This window comes from Petaurus breviceps, unplaced genomic scaffold (genome assembly GCF_028583685.1).
Source record: "Petaurus breviceps papuanus isolate PSGF00001 unplaced genomic scaffold, PetGlider_PUasm1.0 90721, whole genome shotgun sequence".
Taxonomy (NCBI): Eukaryota; Metazoa; Chordata; class Mammalia; order Diprotodontia; family Petauridae; genus Petaurus; species Petaurus breviceps.
The window spans coordinates 5205425-5223668 of record NW_027187322.1 but is presented as its reverse complement, the minus strand read 5'-3'; the positions used below and the strand labels follow the sequence as shown (position 1 = coordinate 5223668).

Sequence of the window (18244 nt, the reverse complement as noted above, 5' to 3'; positions counted from 1 at the left end):
AAGAAAGAAAGAAAGAAAGAAAGAAAGAAAGAAAGAAAGAAAGAAAGGTAGCAGCCCCAAGGCAAGATGACTACCAGAAAATAGATCAACAGATTAGAGCTCTTCTCTGAGAGTGAACAGTTTGTTGCTAATTTGGAGGGAAAGGTGAAAGAACACACAGCCAGGAGCAGTGCAGCAGAAGAGGAATGGGCAGCTTTCAGAGATTTTGTGTGCAGCTCTGCATTGACTCATCTGGTCCAGAACACCTGCAGCTATCAATATTGGTTTGATGAAAATTATGGAGAAATTCAGAAGCTGCTAAAAGAAAAATGAGAACTCCATAGGGTTCACCAGCAGGATCATTCATTTGTCTCCATGAAAAGTAAAGTTTAGCGAAATGCAGTATTCTTGGCAGGAGAAATTCAGTTTTATGCTGACAGTAACAATCCAAAGTGCTTTTATGATGCCCTGAAGGCTATTTATGGGCCAAAGACCTGTGGTGCGTCTCAGCTACTCAGTGCTGATGGAACCATATTGATTAGTGATATGGACATGATCTTGGAGAGATGGACTGAGCACTTCCATAGTGTTCTCAACAAACTATCATCAATCAATGATGAAGCCATTGACCATATACCTCAGGTTGAAGTCAATCACTTTCTAGATGAAATTCCAACTGAAAAAGAGGTTTTGAATGCCATTCGTTTCCTCTTGCGTGGCAAGGTACCTGGTGCTGACTCTATTCTATCTGAATTGTCTTGGGAAGATTCTGAAGATTACCTGGCAGGATAGACAGTGAGGTCTTTTCTCAAGCTGAACTGCCAAGCAATCCAACTCTATGTAAGGGAGAGCAGCTCCAATGGGCTGGCCATGTTGTTCAAATGCCAAGTGTACATTGGCCTAAAAGAGTGTTTTGCAGAGAACTCAAGACAAGCACTCACTGGGAGGTCAGAGAAGCCATACAAGGTCTTTCTGAAGAACTTTGGGACATGCTACCACAGGCCTGCCCCACACAGCCTGCCCGCATTAAGGAAGGCTCTGCGCTCTGTGGGCACAGTGGAATTGCGGTAGCTCAGCAGAGGCACGCGATGTGCCCGTTGAGACATTTACCCTCCAAATGTCTGTATTTGTGCCCGAGCTTCCCAAGCTCGTGCTGTTCTGATCAGTCGCTGGGGGCATTGTGCCTTGACCCCAAGGTAGTGACTTCAGTTTGGTGCCATCTTTGAGAGCAGAGGACAGTCAGTCGACGCCCAAACACCACCAGGCTGGGTTGGTGTTGTCATGTTGTAATCTTCATGCTCTGTATCCCACTGGCTGTATGGTTGTTGTCCTGGGTTGTGAATAGCCATATTGTTGTTCAATAGGCTTCAAACTGTGGAACATGCCGGTCTTAGAGGATCAGGCAAAGGGCCGTAATGAGGCACATGGCAAGAAGCAAGGTGGGGGTGCAGGAATTACTTGATGAAAGCCCTGCAAAGGGTGTACAGCTGGGAGAGAAGGTGAGCCAGGCAGGAAGAGGGGGCCAAGGACAAGCAGAGAGCAGTCTGCATGGACCCTTGTGATCCATTCAAGGTCATGAGAACTCAAGGAAGGTGCCCCCTGAACCTTGGGAGCGGCCCTTATGGTGATACTATGAGGCCCCACCTCATGGTTGGGCAAACACAGATAGGCCTAAGGGAGCCAGGAGAGTGACCAGCTCTGTCCAGGGTCCTTGGCTTTGAAGCCTGAAGAAGCTTGGGGACCACTTAGGCCAACCCCTTATTTTTTAGAGATAAGAAATGACTCACTAAAAGACACAAGTGGCCAAGCCAAAGGTCAAGGCCTGTGTTTGCTCTGTTAGAGCCCATGGCTTCTCTGGTCACCACTCTGAGTAGAGGGATACCCAGGGAGCAGGTTCTCTAGAAGATGGGAGAGGAGAGAGTGTTGGGAAGAGGAAGTAATCAACTTACAGGCTTGGGATTTAGCCATTAAGAACAATCTCAGCTGAGAGATATCAATATCCAGGATAACTGGAGGAGGGGGAGCCTTACAGCCTGGGCTGGGCTGGGCTGGGCTGGGCTGGGCTCAGAAGAACCCTTCCCACCCCCCATTGCATCACCTCCATCTGTCCCCCACCCCACCCCCAGGCCCTTTCCTAGCCGGCTGCAGACTCATATGCCGCCATTGGCACTGGGCAGGGCTGGTCCACTTGAGGCAAGGTTAAACTGAATCAGTCTGGGGGGGCGCAATTGGGGGCCAGATGGTGCTCAGCCTCAGCCCTGCAATGCAGGAGGGGAGTTGTCAGCACTCTGGGGGAAGTTATCAGGATCAGATGAGAGAGCAAACCATTCAGAAGCCATAGGGCAAACAGGATGTCGCCTATCTGAAGGGACATCTGGTGGGACCTACCCAGGAAGTCAGAGGGAACATGGAGCCCAGTGATAACCTTCAATGAATCACTAGCCAGAGACTTTTGAGCCTGTTCTGCTAACCTGGGGGATCAACTGTCCCACTGTGCCCTTACCCAGAGAACTCTGCCCTGCCCTGGCCTGCCCCGGCCTTCCCAGCGTGGACGCAGCTGCCAGAACCAGACGAGGAAGGTGAGCAAGGTTTGGGGCAAGAGCACTGAGGGGCAGGGGGTCGGGGGGAAAAGCCTTCTCCAATTCTGCCTCCCAGATAGCTTTGTTTTGTTATGTCCTCCCCTCCAGGGGAGACCTCTACCTCTGTCCTCAGCACAGAGACCTCTTCAGGCTTTCCTTGTTGGTCTTGCCTTGTTGACTCTCCATCCCCCCAAATCTCTCTGTCACTCTCTCTGTTTCTCTGTCTCTGTGTCTCCCTCAATCTCTCTCAGTCTCTGTCTTTATCTCTGTCTCTCTGTGCCTCTCTCCTTTCTATCTGTCGAGCTGTCTCTTCACTCCCCTTATCTCTTTCTCAATCTTTGTCTCTGTCTCTCTATCACTGTCTCTCAATTTCTCTCTCTCCTTTTCTCTTTTTCTGTCTTTATCTCTTTGGCTCTCTCAATATTTCTCTATCTTTCTGTCTCTCTGACTGTATGTATGTCTCTTCCCTTCCTATCTCTCTCTGTCTCTCTCTTTGTCCATTTCTTTGTCTCTGTCTCTTATTCTCTTTCAATATGTCTTTCTCTTGATCTTTGTCTTTCTCTTGTGTATCTCAGTCTGTCTGTCTATCAGCCTTTACCTTCCTTCTGTCTGTCTTTCTACATCCTGGGCCATCTCCAGTCGTCCTGATGAATATCATGTCACTGGACCCAGATGGCTCTGGAGGGGAAAGTGAGTCTGCAGACCTTGCACAGCCTCCCTCCTTCAAATCCAAGTCAACTGCATCATGTCATCATTTCCCTGATGCAGCGGTCCTCTTGGAGAATGAAGGACAAACACAATCACCTGTCTGTCTGTCTGTCTGTCTGTCTCTCTCTGTCTCTCCGTCTGTCTCTCTCTGTGTCTCTCCATCTGTCTCTCTCTCTCTGTCTCTCTGTCTGTCTCTCTCTGTCTCTCTCTCTCTGTCCTCCATGTCTTTCTATGTGTGTGTGTGTGTCTCTCTCCCCTCACATGAACCCCCACCCATCTGTATCTGTCTGTCTCTTCCCTCCCCAGTTCTCCTTCTTTCTGTCTCTCACCATCTAGCACCTGAGAGATGGGATGCCTTTTCCATCATACTGGGCTCCAATCACAGCCATTTTCACTCCTATGATGACAATAATGATCAGATAACATTTCTATAGCCCTTTGAAGCTTGCAAAATGTGTGCAGACAGTACCTCAGTTAATCCTCACAATAACCTCATAGTATAGTATTATTATCCCCATTTTAGAGATGAGAAAACTAAGGCCCAGAGAAGTTTGCTTTGTCCAGCATCGCACAGCTAATGGGAAGGATGTATTAATAATTAATAACCTTCTTGAATTCAAATCTAGTCTCAGACTCTCCCTAGCTATGTGACCCTGGGCAAGTCACTTCACCCTGTTTGCTTCAGTTTCCCCATCTATAAAATGAGCTGGAGAAGGAAGTGGCAAAGCCCTCCAGGATCTTTGCTAAGAAAACCCCAAATGGGGTAATCCCTGAAGTGCTTTGCACCCCAGAAGCCATCATGAGTCAATTCTTCTTCTTCAAGCTCCCATAGCTTTTTAGGAGGCAAACATACCCCAAGCAATCAATCAGTAATCGATGAATAAACATTAAGTGCCTCTCATGTTCCAGGCACTGTTTTAAGCCAGGCTTCCCAACCCCCTTACAGGCTCCTTCTGCTGTCACAGGCTTTTCCACGCATCTCTGTGATTGCTTCTGGGTGTGAAGTCCCAAAGTGGTCACTTTCTCCCCAGGTCCAGAAGAGTAACTCTTCTACCCCTGATAGCCCCTGGGAGCTGCCTGGCCCAGAGAAGGCTGCATCTGCTTCCATTCTCTGGGAAGCTCGGGGTCCAAGGCCACACACCCAGCCTCTTCCAGGTTCTGTGCCATGGCCATCTCTCTTGTCTTTCACCTGCCTCCACAGGCTATAGAATCTGCGACTACCACTGACCCTCCAAAGAGCAGTGGGGCTACAGGATTTTCTTGCATGTTTTGCTTTGCTTTGCTTTCATTAAATCTAGAGATCCTCTTCCTTGTCTACGAGACCCAAGGGCAAGAACAGTAGTAGGAGGATATCAGAGTGAGGGCAATGTCACTCAGGGTGCCCCTGGGTTAGGGCCGGGGCAGTGAGAGATGACAATGAGGTCAGTGTGAGATATGCGGAGGGGTCTACAGGACGTCCTGTTTGAGATGTTTGATGGGCAGCTGGAGGGAGGAGACTCCCCAGTGCAGTCAGATAAGAAGTTCTGAGAATCATTAGCAGAGATAAGGATTGAAACCAGCGAAGCTGATGAGATCGACAAATGAGTTAGGGTAGGGGCGGAGAAGAGGAGGACAGGGTAGAGCTGAACTGGATCCCCAAGGGGTGGAGATGGGGGAGGGAGGAGAGAGAGGGGGGCCAGTGCAGGGGAAAGCACTGCGTGGTACAGGGGCTGGAGATCATGGTAAGGATGAAGAACGGAGCTAGGGATTTGTGATGGGGAAAGGGAATGTCAAAGGTCATGACCATGGAGGCAGAACGCGTGTGAGTGATGCAAGACTAAGAATACAGCTTTCTGTGTCCGAGGCAAGATGGAGGAGGGGTCATGGGAAATGGGCAGGTTGAGGAACTGGGAGGTCCGGGTGTTTGGGGGAGCATCACTATGTATGCTGAAGTCTTCCAGTAGGACGGCAGGAGTTTGGAAGGAGAGACAGATAGGGAGCCTAGCACTAAACTCATTGAGAAAAAGGAATGTGTGTCTCAGAGGTCAGCAGATGGCAACAGCCACCAGAACCCTGAATGGACAACATCCCCCAGCCTTTGAACCAGGGCACGTTCTCCCCTCTACACACCCACTCAGTTCCTGCAGAGGATGGACTCAAACTCAGAATGACTGTGGAATATCCTTCTCCAGCCCCAGATCGTGTCACTTCTGAGTGCTCCATAGCCAATGGCAGAGTGGTTGTCTCACTTGCTGCCCAGGGCGTCTTGGCTGCTGGGTCAGTCCACGTGGCTGGCCCACACTTACACCAAGCAGGTCACTCCTCACCGGGCTTGGCTGCTATGGCTACTTGCATTGTGGCTGTTGCTCCTCATGCTTTGTTTTCAAAGGGGACCAATGGCATCCTGGGTGATATCTTGACTTGCACGTGAATTAGATTTGAGTGGCAGACTCAGCGGTGGATGCCAATTGGCGTCTGTTCTGACCTTGCCAAATAGGATGCTCTTTTGTCAGCCTTCATCCTGCTTGAAGTTTCTGCTGCTTTTTTCTTCTGTTTAGTATTGTATTCTCCCCAATTACATGTAAAAATGATTTTTAACATTTGTTTTTAAAACTTAGAATTCCAAATTCTCTCCCTTCCTCCCTCCCCACCCTCATCATTGAGAAGGCAAGCAATTTAATATAGGTTATACATGTGTTAGTCGTGCAAACTATGTTTCCATATTCATCATGTTGTGAAAGAAAACACAGACAAAAAAAAAAACTCAAGAAAATAAAGTTTAAAAAGTCTGCTTCAATCTGTATTCAGACACCATCAGTTATTTCTCTGGGGATGGAGAGCATTTTTCATCATAAGTCCTTCAGAAATGTCTTGGATCATTGTATTGCTGAGAACAGCTAAGTCATTCACAGCTGGTCATCTGATGTTACTGCTATTACTTTGTACACAATACATTTCACTTTGCATCAACTCATGTAAGTCTTTCCCCATTTTTCTGAGGACATCCTGCTCCTAATTTCTTATAGTACAATAATACTCCATCACAATCATATACTACAATTTGTTTAGCCATTCCCAATTGATTGGCATCCCCTCTATTTCCAATTCTTTGCCACCAGAAAGGAGCTGCTATAAATATTTTTTGTACATATTGGTCCTTTCCCTTTTTGTTTTTATCTCTTTTTGGATTCAGACCTGGTAGTGGCATTACTAAGTCAAAGGGTATGCTTGGTTTTATAGCCCTTTGGGCATAGTTCCAAATTGCTGTACAGAATGGTTGAATCACATCCCAACTCCACCAACAATGCATTTATGTTTCATGTTTCCCACATCCCCTCCACCATTTGTCATTTTCCTTTTCTGTCCTATTAGCCAATCTAATGAGGATAGTACCTCAGAACTATTTTAATTTGAATTTCTCCAATCAGTAGTGAGTTAGAACATTTTTTCATATGGCTATAGATACCTTTGATTACTTCATCTGAAAACTTCATATCTTTTTATCTCTCATCAATTGGAGAATGGTTCTTATTTTTATAAATTTGACTCAATTACCTATATGTTTGAGAAATGAGGTCTTTATCAGAGAAACTTGCTTCTAAATTTTTTTTACTATTACAATTGCTAACTGTATTTACCTCCATCCTATTTCTCCCTCTGTTTATTCTGTTCTCTCTCTCCTTTAACCCTGTCCCTCCTCAAAAGGATTTTGCTTCTGAATACTCCTCCCAATATGCCCTCCCTTCTATCACCCCCCCCCTTCTTTTATCCCCTTCCCCTCCTTCTTTCCTATGGGTTAAGGTGATTTCTATACCCAATTGAGTGTGCATGTTATTCCCTCTTTTAGCCAGTTCCTATGAGAGTAAGGTATGCTCACTCCCTCTCACCTCCCCAATCTTCCCCTCCACTGTAAAAGCTTTTCCTTGCCCCTTTTATGTGAGATAATTTGCCCCATTCTACCTTTGCCTCTCCCTTTCTCCCAATACATTCCTCTGTCACCCTTATTTTATTTTTTAGATATCATCCCTTCATATTCAACTCATACCTCTGCTTTATATATATACTCTTTCTAACTACCGTAATAATGAGAAAGTTCTAATGAGTTACAAGTATCATCTCCTATGTAGGAATGTAAATAGCTTAACCTTATTTAATCCCTTGTGATTTCTCTTTCTTGTTTACCTTGTTATGCTTCTCTTCAGTCTTGTATTTGAAAATCACATTTTTTATTCAGCTCTTGCCTTTTCATCAAGAATGCTTGAAAGTCCTCTATTTCATTGACTTCCCATTTTTTTCCCCTGAAGGATTATACTTGGTTTTGCTGGGTAGGTGATTCTTGGTTGTAATTCCAGCTCCTTTGCCCTCTGGAATATCATATTCCCAGTTCTCCAATCCTTTAATGTAGAAGCTGCTAAATCATGTGTTATCCTGACTGTGGCTCCACAATAATTGAATTGTTTCTTCCTGACTGCTTGCAATATTTTCTTCTTGACCTGGAGCTCTGGAATTTAAATACACTATTCCTGGGAGCTTTCATTTTGGGATCTCTTTCAGGAGGCAATTGGCGTATTCTTTCAATTTCTATTTTACCCTCGGGCTCTAGAATATCAGGATGGTTTTGCTTGACAATTTCTTGAAAGATGATGTCTAGGCCAGGAGTAGGGAACCTTCAGCCTCGAGGCCACATGTGGCTCTCTAGGTCTTCAAGTGTGGCCCTTTGACTGAATACAAACTTCATAGAACAAATCCCCTTAATAAAAGGATTTGCTCTATAAAACTTGGACTCAGTCAAAAGACTATACCCAGGGACTAGAAGACTACATGTGGCCTCAAGGTGGCAAGATTCCCACCCCTTGTTTAGGCTCTTTTTTTGTATCATGGCTTTCAGGTAGTCCAATACTTTTCAAATTATTTCTCCTGAATCTATTTTCCAGGCTAGTGATTTTTCCAATGAGATTTTCACGGTCTTCTATTTTTTTCATTCTTTTGATTTTGCTTTATTGTTTTTTGAGTTTTCATAAAATCATTAGCTTCCATTTACTCAATTCTAATTTTTTAAGGAACTATTTTCTTCAGTGAGATTTTGTACTCCCTTTCCTATTTAGCCAATTCTATCTTTTAAGGAGTTTTTTTCTTCTGTGAATTTTTGTATATCCTTTCCCATTTGTCCAGTTCTGCTTTTCACCTAACTTTTCCTTCTCAGCTCTGCTGCTGGCCGGCAGAGCTTCTCTCTACCACTATCTCAGACTCTGCCCCTGGGTGGGCTTGGCTCCCCACATGTGTGTTTTGATTTTCCTTATCATCATCATCACTTTCTATGATCAGAACTTTTTCCTGTTGTTTCCTCATTTTTCCCATCTATTTCTGGACCTTTAACTCTTTGTTAAAGCAAGATTTTGCTTCTAGAGTGGAGGATGCACTGCCCCAAGCTTCACAGGTTTTGTACAACTGTTTTTTGAGATACTTCTAGGAACCTGTAAATTGTCAGTTCTTCCAGGGTCATGTGATCTAAGGAGAGGGGTGTTTGTTACTCCCTGGCCTGTGAGGAACACAAGCACCTCGGCACCCTGTGATAAGGGTCCCCACTCCACTGCGACCCAAAGCTTTGGCATGCCAGCCCTCTTCCTTGCCCTGGTACACGGATCTCAGTGCGGGTGAAGAAACAAAGTCCTGCCCTGGGGTTAGCAAGGTAGATCAATGAAACAGACTGAACAGGTGAGAATCAGAAATGATGGGACTCAATAATTCAGTGTTTGATAGAGTAGAAAACAGGAATTACCCAGGAAAAAATCACCCTGTTTGATAAAGACTTCTAGGAAAACTGGAGAACCATCTGAGAGAAATCAGGTTTGGATCAACCCCTTACACTAAATGCATGTGCAATCTTAGTATTAAAGATTATACAGTAAAAAAAAAAAAAAGAAAGAAAAATAATAGAGGAGAAACAGAGAAAAGTGTACTTTTCACAACCCTGGGCAGGAAATGCATTCTTAATCATATAAGAGGTAGAGGCGATTACAAGAGACAAATTAGATAACTTTGATCACGTAAAACTGAAAAGCATCTGCACATTAATGCATCTAGGATGAAAAGGGAAGTGGTTAAACAGGGGGAGATCTTGGTCTTAGGTTTCTCTGACGAGGGTCCTGAGCCTCTCTTCTCCTTTAGGACACAGCCCAAGCACCCCTAGCTACCTGTGGCCTCCCTCCCATACTGCCTTGAGCTGACCTGTTTCACATTTGTTCTCTTTGTATTTAGAAGCGTCCTCATTGTCTCCCCCATTAGAATGTAAACTCTGTCATTAAGGATTGTTTCATTCCCATTGCATTTGTACTCCTATTGCCTGGTATACAGTAGGAACTTAATACATACCAAATGATTGGATGATTGACAAGGGCCACTGCCTCCTATATAGCCTCCTTCCCCTGGGTTTTCCGGCCCTGCCCTGTCCCAGTTCCCCTCTCCATATGCTTCTCAGTCTCCTTTGCCCAATCATCATCCAGGTCCACCCTCCTGCGGATATTCCCCCAAAGCTCTGTTCTGGGCCCTCTTCTCTCTCTGCATTCTCTCTATTAATGATGTCACCAGCTCCTAAAGGTTACACAATTCCCATATGTCTAGATCCAGTCCCAGCCTTTCCCCTGATCTTCACACACACACACACACACACACACTCCACACACTCACACACACACACACTTACACACACACACACACACACACACACACACACACACACCCCTTGGGATGAACCAGAAGCAGCTCCCAGAGGAAGGACAGCTTCTCCTCAATGTCTTTCAATTCAAGCCTTCTTCATTCTGTTTGCTGACATGGAAAGAGCTGTGACTTCAAGTTCTGACATGCCATTCATTAGCTGTATGGCCTCAGGCTGAGCACTTCCTCCCGGTCTCAGTTTCCTCATCTGTCTAATGGGAATAATGTCTGCACCACCTACCTCTCTGGTCAATGTGGTTTCTAAATCATAAAGCACCAGCTAAGTGTGAGCCCTTTGTGTGACTGTTAACAGAGCCAAAGCAGGAAGGATTTTTCAGAGAATGTTCAGACAAGGGATGGCTGCTTTGTAGCACTAAATACCAGGGGCTTCCGCTAACCTGAAGCATGAAGTCAAAGCCAGGCTAGCCCTCACTCACTCTGGATCCCAAACGGGAATTAGCAGCCAGTGAAAAGCAGAGCCACTGCCTCACAGAGTGCTGGGAGCCTTGGAAGGGATGTGCTGAGCTTAGACCCAGACTTGAAGCCCAGCTCTGCTGCTCACCGTCTGTGGCCTTGTCTCCGGCCCCTGAGCTCCAGTTTCCTCATCTATATAATGGCCGAGATGACCGCCATGCTTCTTCTGGCTCCAAATCTGGGATTCTATGGAAGATGCTGCCCAGCTCACAGGTTCGTTCCCTGCCAATGCAGTTTGACTTTGGAACGATGACTGTCATAATCCTACCCCCCTTCCTATGGTCCCAGCCTACTCTTGAACCTTCCCCTGTAACAAGAGGCAGCTCAGAACACAGGGAATGCTATACTCACAGGCAGGAAGATGAGTTCGAATCCTGCTTCAAAGACACATAAATTGTGTGATCCTGGGCAGGTCACCTGACCTCTGCTGCCTCAGTTTCCTTCTACACAAAATGGGGATAATAATAGTGTTTTTGTGAAGGTAAAATAAGGTGACATTTGCTATTATTATTAACTATTGTTGCTATTATTATTAATAAAGAAAAATCTCTATGCAAAACAGTCACAAGTCTCAAGACTGAGAGCATGTGTCCCATCCCATTCTCAAAGCTACCATTGCTGTAGTTGGACCGAGGCTGGTTGGTGAGAACCTCTCCCCTTGGCCACCCCTCTCAGCCTACTTCAGACTCATGGCTCCATGGGCTTCCTTGTGTCAATATCCCTTCCTACTCCAGGACATGGTGCCCAAAGGTCTGTAATTCTTCACCTTTTCTAGCTTTGAAGCTCCAGCCAGAAACAGTACGCGGCAAAAATACACAGTGTTGGGTCAATCTCTTTCTCTTCCCTTAAAATGCTTCCCCTCTGTTGTTTCCTCTTAACTTCACTCCCAAAGTACATGCAGACTAGCAAAAACCTGTGGTTAGCACTGTTTATAAAGATAAAGTAAATGTTTAAAATGAAGAAAGTAAACAGATTTTCCCTGTGCTCAAGGAGATAAAGGAGATACAGAATTCGCACCTAGGGGCATGTACTGGGTGGGGAAGGGGGCAGTGGGGGGGGGGAGAGGGGGGATTTCCAGACACAGCCTGTCCGATCGCTTCCCAGCTGAACTCTCCACAATCCCTCACTCCTGGAGTCTTGCCCTGGCTCCTTATGGCATCTGCCTCTGCCCAACCTTTACCCAGTTTCACGTGGCTTCTCACTGTTCACCTTTCTCCAACTTAGCACCACGCCTGGAAGATCATCGCCATTTAATAAATGCTTGTTAGCTGACTGACTGACTCCTGCTCTGTGAACCTTCCATATGCCTTGTTAGGAGCTGGCTTCCTCTTTGAACCCACCTCCCTTCCGCCTGGACTGACCAGGGGAGCATGGCTAATCCTTGCTCATCCTACAGAATCACTGTCTGTCCAAGTCGCTCCAGGAACTTGTTTGGGCATCATAGGCCTGGGTTGGGCTGAGCCCTTCAGTCCCCCAGTAGTTTCGTTTTGTTGTCAATCTATCAATAAACATTTGTTGATAATAGGTATCTCCTATGTGTCAAGCATGGTGGGATTCTAAAGGAGGTAAAAGTCAGTCCCTGCCTTCCAGGAGCTCACAGTCTAATGGATTCCAGCAATACTGGAGCAAAACAAGATACTCCTGAACCAGCGAAAAGATCTGCTTACCCTTGGCACAAGAAGGCTATCCAAGAATGCTGGGCACTGGGGAGCCCTGAAACTGATTCAGCTGAGCATAACTGCATCGGCACTGTCCTCTGCCATGGGAGGAAATGAAGTCCATAGTCTGAACCATAGTCTGAACTCAGCCGATTAAGTCTCAAGGAATGTCTCCATACTTTTTAAATTAAAAAGCCTAGTCCATCTTACATGAAGATGGGGGGCAAGGGGAAAGGGGAAAAGCATTTATAGAGCACCTAATGTGTGCAAGGCATTGTGTTAAGTGCTTTATAAATATTATCTCCCTTGACCCTCACAATAACCCTGCTATTATCCCCATCTTACAGTTGGGGAAACTGAGGCAGGCAGTGATTAAGGGATTCCCAGGGTCAAACAGGGTCAAATTTGAACTCAGGTCTTCCTGAGGTTCAGTGACACTGTGTCCAATTGCAAGGTAGAGAGAAGGGGGGGGGGCAAAGTTTAGGATATTGCTTCTGCTACTGTAGGATGGTACTTATTATGTCGGCATAGCTCATTCATAAGTAATCGATATTTCTCCGTATGTTTTCCTTTAAACTCCCAAATATTTTGTATCTTTTATCATTATTTTAAATGGACTTTCCCTTACCATGGTTTCCTAATGGCTGGGTTGGGGGGTGCTAATGATTTTGTTTATTTTGGATAGTTCTGCTTTGCTGATGATATTATTCAGCTCAATTGGCTTTTTCATGAATTCACTTGGATTTTTAAAAGTTAAACCATTAGGTCATCGACAGAACAGAATAATGGTGTCTCCTCTCCGTTAAGGTTTCTGTCTTTAGCTCCTCACTCTTATATCACTGCCATAGAATTTCCAGAATTGGGTCCAAAAGTGGTGGGAAGAAGGTTCACTCTTGTTCTATCCCTCTACTTTCTGAGAAAGTTTCCAGCGTTTCATCATGGGAAGTAATAAGGTCTACATCCTTTTAGATGTAGACCAATTCATACTGAAGAAGAGACCCATCATGTCTGTACTTTTTTAATGTTTTACCTAGAAATTAAGTGATGTAATTTGCATTTATTGATGGAGAGAGGAAGTGTGGCATTATGGATAGAGATCTGGCATTGAAGACAAGAAGACCTGAGTTCAAGTCTTGACTCTGATACATACTGGCTGTATGACCCCAAGCAAGGCACATAGCCTCCCATTGCCTCAGGCAATGATCTAAAACTATAAGTTACCTAGCAGTTATTGACCTGCATTGGTAAAGGGAGTTGGGGACTCGGACTCATCTGGAGTGCCCAAAGCCAGTGAGGTCACAGATCTATTTTAAAATATATATATAATCATTGTGGTTTTTTTACTTTGTTGTTTGTATGAATAATTATTGCATGCTAACTGTTCTCCTAATGTTGAATTATCCTTCCATAGCTTGTATGTATAAAGCTGACTTGGTCATTATGAATAAGCATAGCAAGTATATTGCTGAGACCCTTTGATATGATTTGGTTGTAAATTTTTGCATCCACATTTATTCCTGAGAATGTGTTCTATAGCACATTCTCTTTCTCTGCTTTATCCATTCCTGTTTTTGGTCCACTTCCATTTTTCTGGTAAGCTGTAAACCCAACCCCAGAGTTATCAGCTCACATCTCTCTTCTCATTTTTATCAGGTGCATGAGAGAGATCCAGAAGAAGGCCCCTATTATATCCCACTACCTCCAGACAAAACCGATCCAATGCCACAGAACCACAGGATCTGAGAATAAGAAGGACCCTTAGAGGCCATCAAATCCAACTCATACACAAGAGATATCTCCGTTGTGACACGCCCAAGTGGTCATTCAGTCACTGCTTGAAGATTTCCAAGAAGGGGGAGCCCAATACCCTTGAGACAGCACATTTGCCTTTTCACAGATTGACAATCCCTACCTAACAAAAAGATGGCCTGCAACAATTCCAGTAATGGTAGCCAGGAAATTAATACCTGCTTCCCAAAAATGGGTCCTGACGCTGAACCCCGTATCATGATCTCCTTTAATTTGATCACTTGCCTGTGCGGACTGCTGGGAAATGGCATCGTCCTCTGGTTTCTCAGTTTCCACATTAAGAGAAGCCACTTTACCATCTACATCCTCAATCTGACAGTTGCTGACTTCAGCTTCCTCCTGGGACGCATGACTTGGTACCTTGCCAAGATTCTTTATATATATACTAGCAAGCTTATTACAAAGTGCCACATGTTTTATATATGCCACGGAACACTTGTATTCAACATATTTCTGTACAACACAGGGCTGGGCTTTCTGATGGTCATCAGTGTGGAGAGGTGTCTGTCCATGCTCTTTCCTCTCTGGTATAGATACCACCATTTGAAAAAGAAATCTCCTTCCATCTGTGCTTTCATTTGGTCCCTCTCGGTCTTCATGGCTGTCCTGGAGTTTTATTTTGAGGTCTACATGGGAGATACCTACAAAACCTGGAGATACATCATCAGTATCTTTAGCTGTGTACTCAACTTCCTGGTGGCCACACCCCTGATGGTTCTATCCAGCCTGATTCTCTTCCTGAAGTCCTGGAAGCCATCCCAGCACCACCACCCTGCCAAGCTCCACATCACCATTTTGGTGACCATCCTTGTGTTCCTTCTCTTTGGCCTTCCTCAGAAGATTTGGTTCGTTGTCCATTTTGGGTTCAAAGTGGATGTCAGCAGGTCTGTCTCTACCATCTTCGAGCTTCTCTCGTGCATAAACAGCAGTGCCAACCCTGCCATTTACTTCTTTGTTGGCAACCTCTGGAAGAATAAGAAAAGAAAGTCCCTGAAGCTGACTCTCCTGAGAGCCTTCAAGGAGGATTTCCAAGGGAGAGAAGATAGAATGACCCTCCCTGCTACCAGCTCAGAGACCACAGTGAGGAAGGACCCACAGAAGTAGTACTGAAACCACATGAGTTTGCAGGCTTTCACACATGAGTGAAGGCTTTCTCACTGCAAAGGATCCTTTGCAACTTTTCAAGCTTTCAGCAAAATAAGACAACATCTCCAGCCCACTCCCCCCATATTTTTCCCCTGGGAAACCAAGGCTAGTATGACATTGAATTCATAATCTGGGAGCAAAAAATAATGATACTAACTAAAGTTCACAGATTTTCACTAACAGAAATCCACAAATCTCAAGTTTTCAAAGCATTGTGCGGACATCTCATTTAAGCTTCATGACCATCCTGTGGGGTCAGTACCATAGAGATGATTCCTATTTCACACATGAGAAGGAACCAGAGGGTCAAAGACTTTGCCAGGATCACACAACTAGCAAATGTCAAAGGTGAGATTCAAGACCAGGGCTCCATCCATAATACCACACTGCCCCTAATGTGTAAAATAATGGTATGCCACTGAAAATCTCAATTCCTGTGATTGCTTTCCTCCTATGAGACTATTAGCAAGCACTGTTGTCTTTAAAGATGTATTAAATTAACTAGTCAACAAATCTCAGACGTTGGCCTTGAGCTCAGCCTATGTTCAAGCGGTCATAGAAGAACCTGATATACAGTAGGTACTCCATTAATGTTTGTTGAAGGAATAGAACCACTGGTTGGAGGCATGGAGGGACCCCAGAGGCCATCTAATCCCCTTATTTTACAGATGAGGAAATTGAGTCCCAAAGAAGGAACTGAGCTATAGCCCATGAGTCCTTATAACCCTCCTTCCCTCAATCCCAGGACTTAATGTTTTGCCCAAGATACCCCACCACATCCCTGGGGTTGAACAGCAGTCCTAGAGGAGGTCAGTAGGAAACCCAAATGGGGGATCAGGGAGTCAGACCAGTCTCCTCAGGAAACTCTCAGGTGAAGGCAGAGCCAGGACTCTTGACTCTAGAATTCATACAGGAACGCTGAGCAGATACTCTGGAGGGGGACTTCCTCTTCCCCCTTCCCTACACCAAAGCTCTCAAGAACAATCTGGTGCCCAGACCAGAAAGATAGGAAAAAAAATCTGCCATAATCACGCAAGGGGCCTGGAAGCCAAGGAAGGAATTACAGAAAATTGGGAAAGACCCAAGAGGAATTCAGCCAATTGGAAAGAGGATGGCAACATGTTTGAGCCTGGAAGTGTGATCAGTCCTGAGAGAACTATCAATCTTTTCCTGGGCTTGACGTAGACTCAAGAGATACCACAACAGGCCATCTGTACCACTGTCATTAACACAGTTTCCAAGGATGTGGAAGGAGCTCAGATTTCAAAGTTGAGAGGGTTGAAACCCAAGCAAAGACTGGGTCAGAATGAAAAGTGAGACAGGATTTTTCACATGAGCAAAGTGTGACAGAAGGGAGGACTGAAGGGAAGCGTGAGCTCCAGACAAATGTAAGAGGCATCTTGTGTCCACTCCAGACACACGTGGACCATGACACAGCCCAGGTGCCCCAAAGACCTTGAGCACCAAAGGAACCCAAGATGAAGAGCAATGGACCAGAATGTGGTAGAATGGAAGCTCCTTGAGGGCAGACACTGTTTCCTTCCTGTCTGTTCTGCCAGCACCTCGCATGGTATTTGGCACATAATAAGCACTTAATAAAATTTTGTTCAACTGGATTGACTAAGGCAGTGTGGTTCAGGGGGCAGAGCAATCAGAGGTCCCAGACTCAAGCAGGGATTCTACCTACAAGACCCTAAGTCAAGCAGAGCAGAGACTCATCCCTCTGGCCCCTGCCTCAAAGAACACAGTCACTATGACCTTCCTGGTTCACTGCTGTCTCCTGAGAAGCCCCCTCCTTACAGCCTGTGGGACCTTGGGCAGGTCACTGGCTACCTCTGTGTCTCTGTTTCCTCCCCTGTGAAAGGAAGGGTTTGTACTCAGTCTCTTCCATCTCTAAATCTAGGACATACCCCACCCCAAGGGTAGAGTTTCACTCCCCTGAATGCATAAGGCTGGGCTTTCACTCTGTGGTCCCAAATTCCATCTGTGACCACCAAGAGCTTTCTCTGCACCCTAGTAGTCTCTTGGCAGAATAAGTGGAGGGTAGGGGTGGCCAGGTAGCACAGCGAGTAAGAACACCAGCTCCAGTGTCAGGATGACCTGGAGATCGAATCCCAGGCTCAGACACTTGGCACCCACCCAGAAATAACTGGCTGTGTAACCTTGAGCAAGTTACTTAACCCTGATTGCTTAAAAAAAAAAAAAAGAATAAGTGGAGGGTTGACCTTGGAGTCAGGAAGACCCAAGTTCAAGCTGTACTTGGTATCTATGACCTTGTAAGAAGTATATCACCTCCTTGGGCAACTGTCCCCATGCTCTGGGGTCTTCCTTCCCAGAGTGTTGGAGGAGGTTCCACATTGATCTTAACTTGGCCTATGTGCCAGGAGCCCACGAGTGGGGCTAGATGGGTGACCCTCAGCCAGAACCTCTGCCCGCCGCCATTTGGAAGCACATAGGGCAGAGCAGGGAGGGGAGCCTGAACATGGTCAGGGCAAAGGGGTGGCCATGATGCAGTGAGGTTCCTGCATCATGAGCACATAAGAAATGTTTCTTCCCTAAATATAGGGGTTTTCCTTCTGTGTGCTGGATGTTAAGGGGACTTTCAGGCAGCTGACTGAGTAAGTAGAGGAGGGAAGTAGGGCCCTGGTGTTGGGTTTATCACAATGAGGGCCTTATAGGCTCCATCCAAAACCTGACAGACATGCCCCTGCAAGGGGGGACTAGTCATCAGTTATATATCCCACCCCACCCCCAAGAATGGTGGGAGAAAGAGGATGAGGAGGAGAGAAGGAAAAAGAAAGAAAGAAAGAGGAGAGAAAGGGGAGGGAAGGAGGAGGAGGAGAAGGGAAGGGAAGGAGGAGGGGAACAGTAATTAGGGAAGAGAAGAAAAGGGAGGAAGGAGAAGGAGGAGATGGAGAGAACCACTGACCTAAGAGAATTCAAACAGCTAATGATTTCCCCATTTACACTCATCACTTACTTATTTTCAAAGAAAGAAATTTCCATCCCAAATAAGGCTGCAGGCATTGGAGCCCTGGCCTCTGAATATAGTCCCTACTGAATGTCCAAGTTACATTGCCCTGATCTCTGGCTTTGACTCAGGCTTTCAAAAAGTATAGCCTTAACAAGGGCCCAGAGAGCTGAGCTCCTAAACTCTCTCTCTCTCTCTCTTTCTCTCTCTCTCTCTCTCTCTCTCTC

General features: G+C 45.6%; 1 protein-coding gene across 1 annotated transcript; it reads left to right on the top strand.

Moving 5' to 3' along the window:
• The first annotated feature begins 13576 nt into the window (after window positions 1-13576).
• LOC138144702 (mas-related G-protein coupled receptor member H-like) lies at window positions 13577-15004 on the top strand. Its single transcript, XM_069066099.1, has one exon. The coding sequence runs from the start codon at window positions 14015-14017 to the stop codon at window positions 15002-15004; it is 990 nt and encodes a 329-aa protein (XP_068922200.1). The 5' UTR covers window positions 13577-14014.
• Window positions 15005-18244: the final 3240 nt, after the last annotated feature.

What these genes read in the sequence shown, in the direction of transcription:
- LOC138144702 (XM_069066099.1), top strand. Translation starts at nt 14,015, where the DNA reads ATGGCCTGCAACAATTCCAGTAATGGTAGCCAGGAAATTAATACCTGC.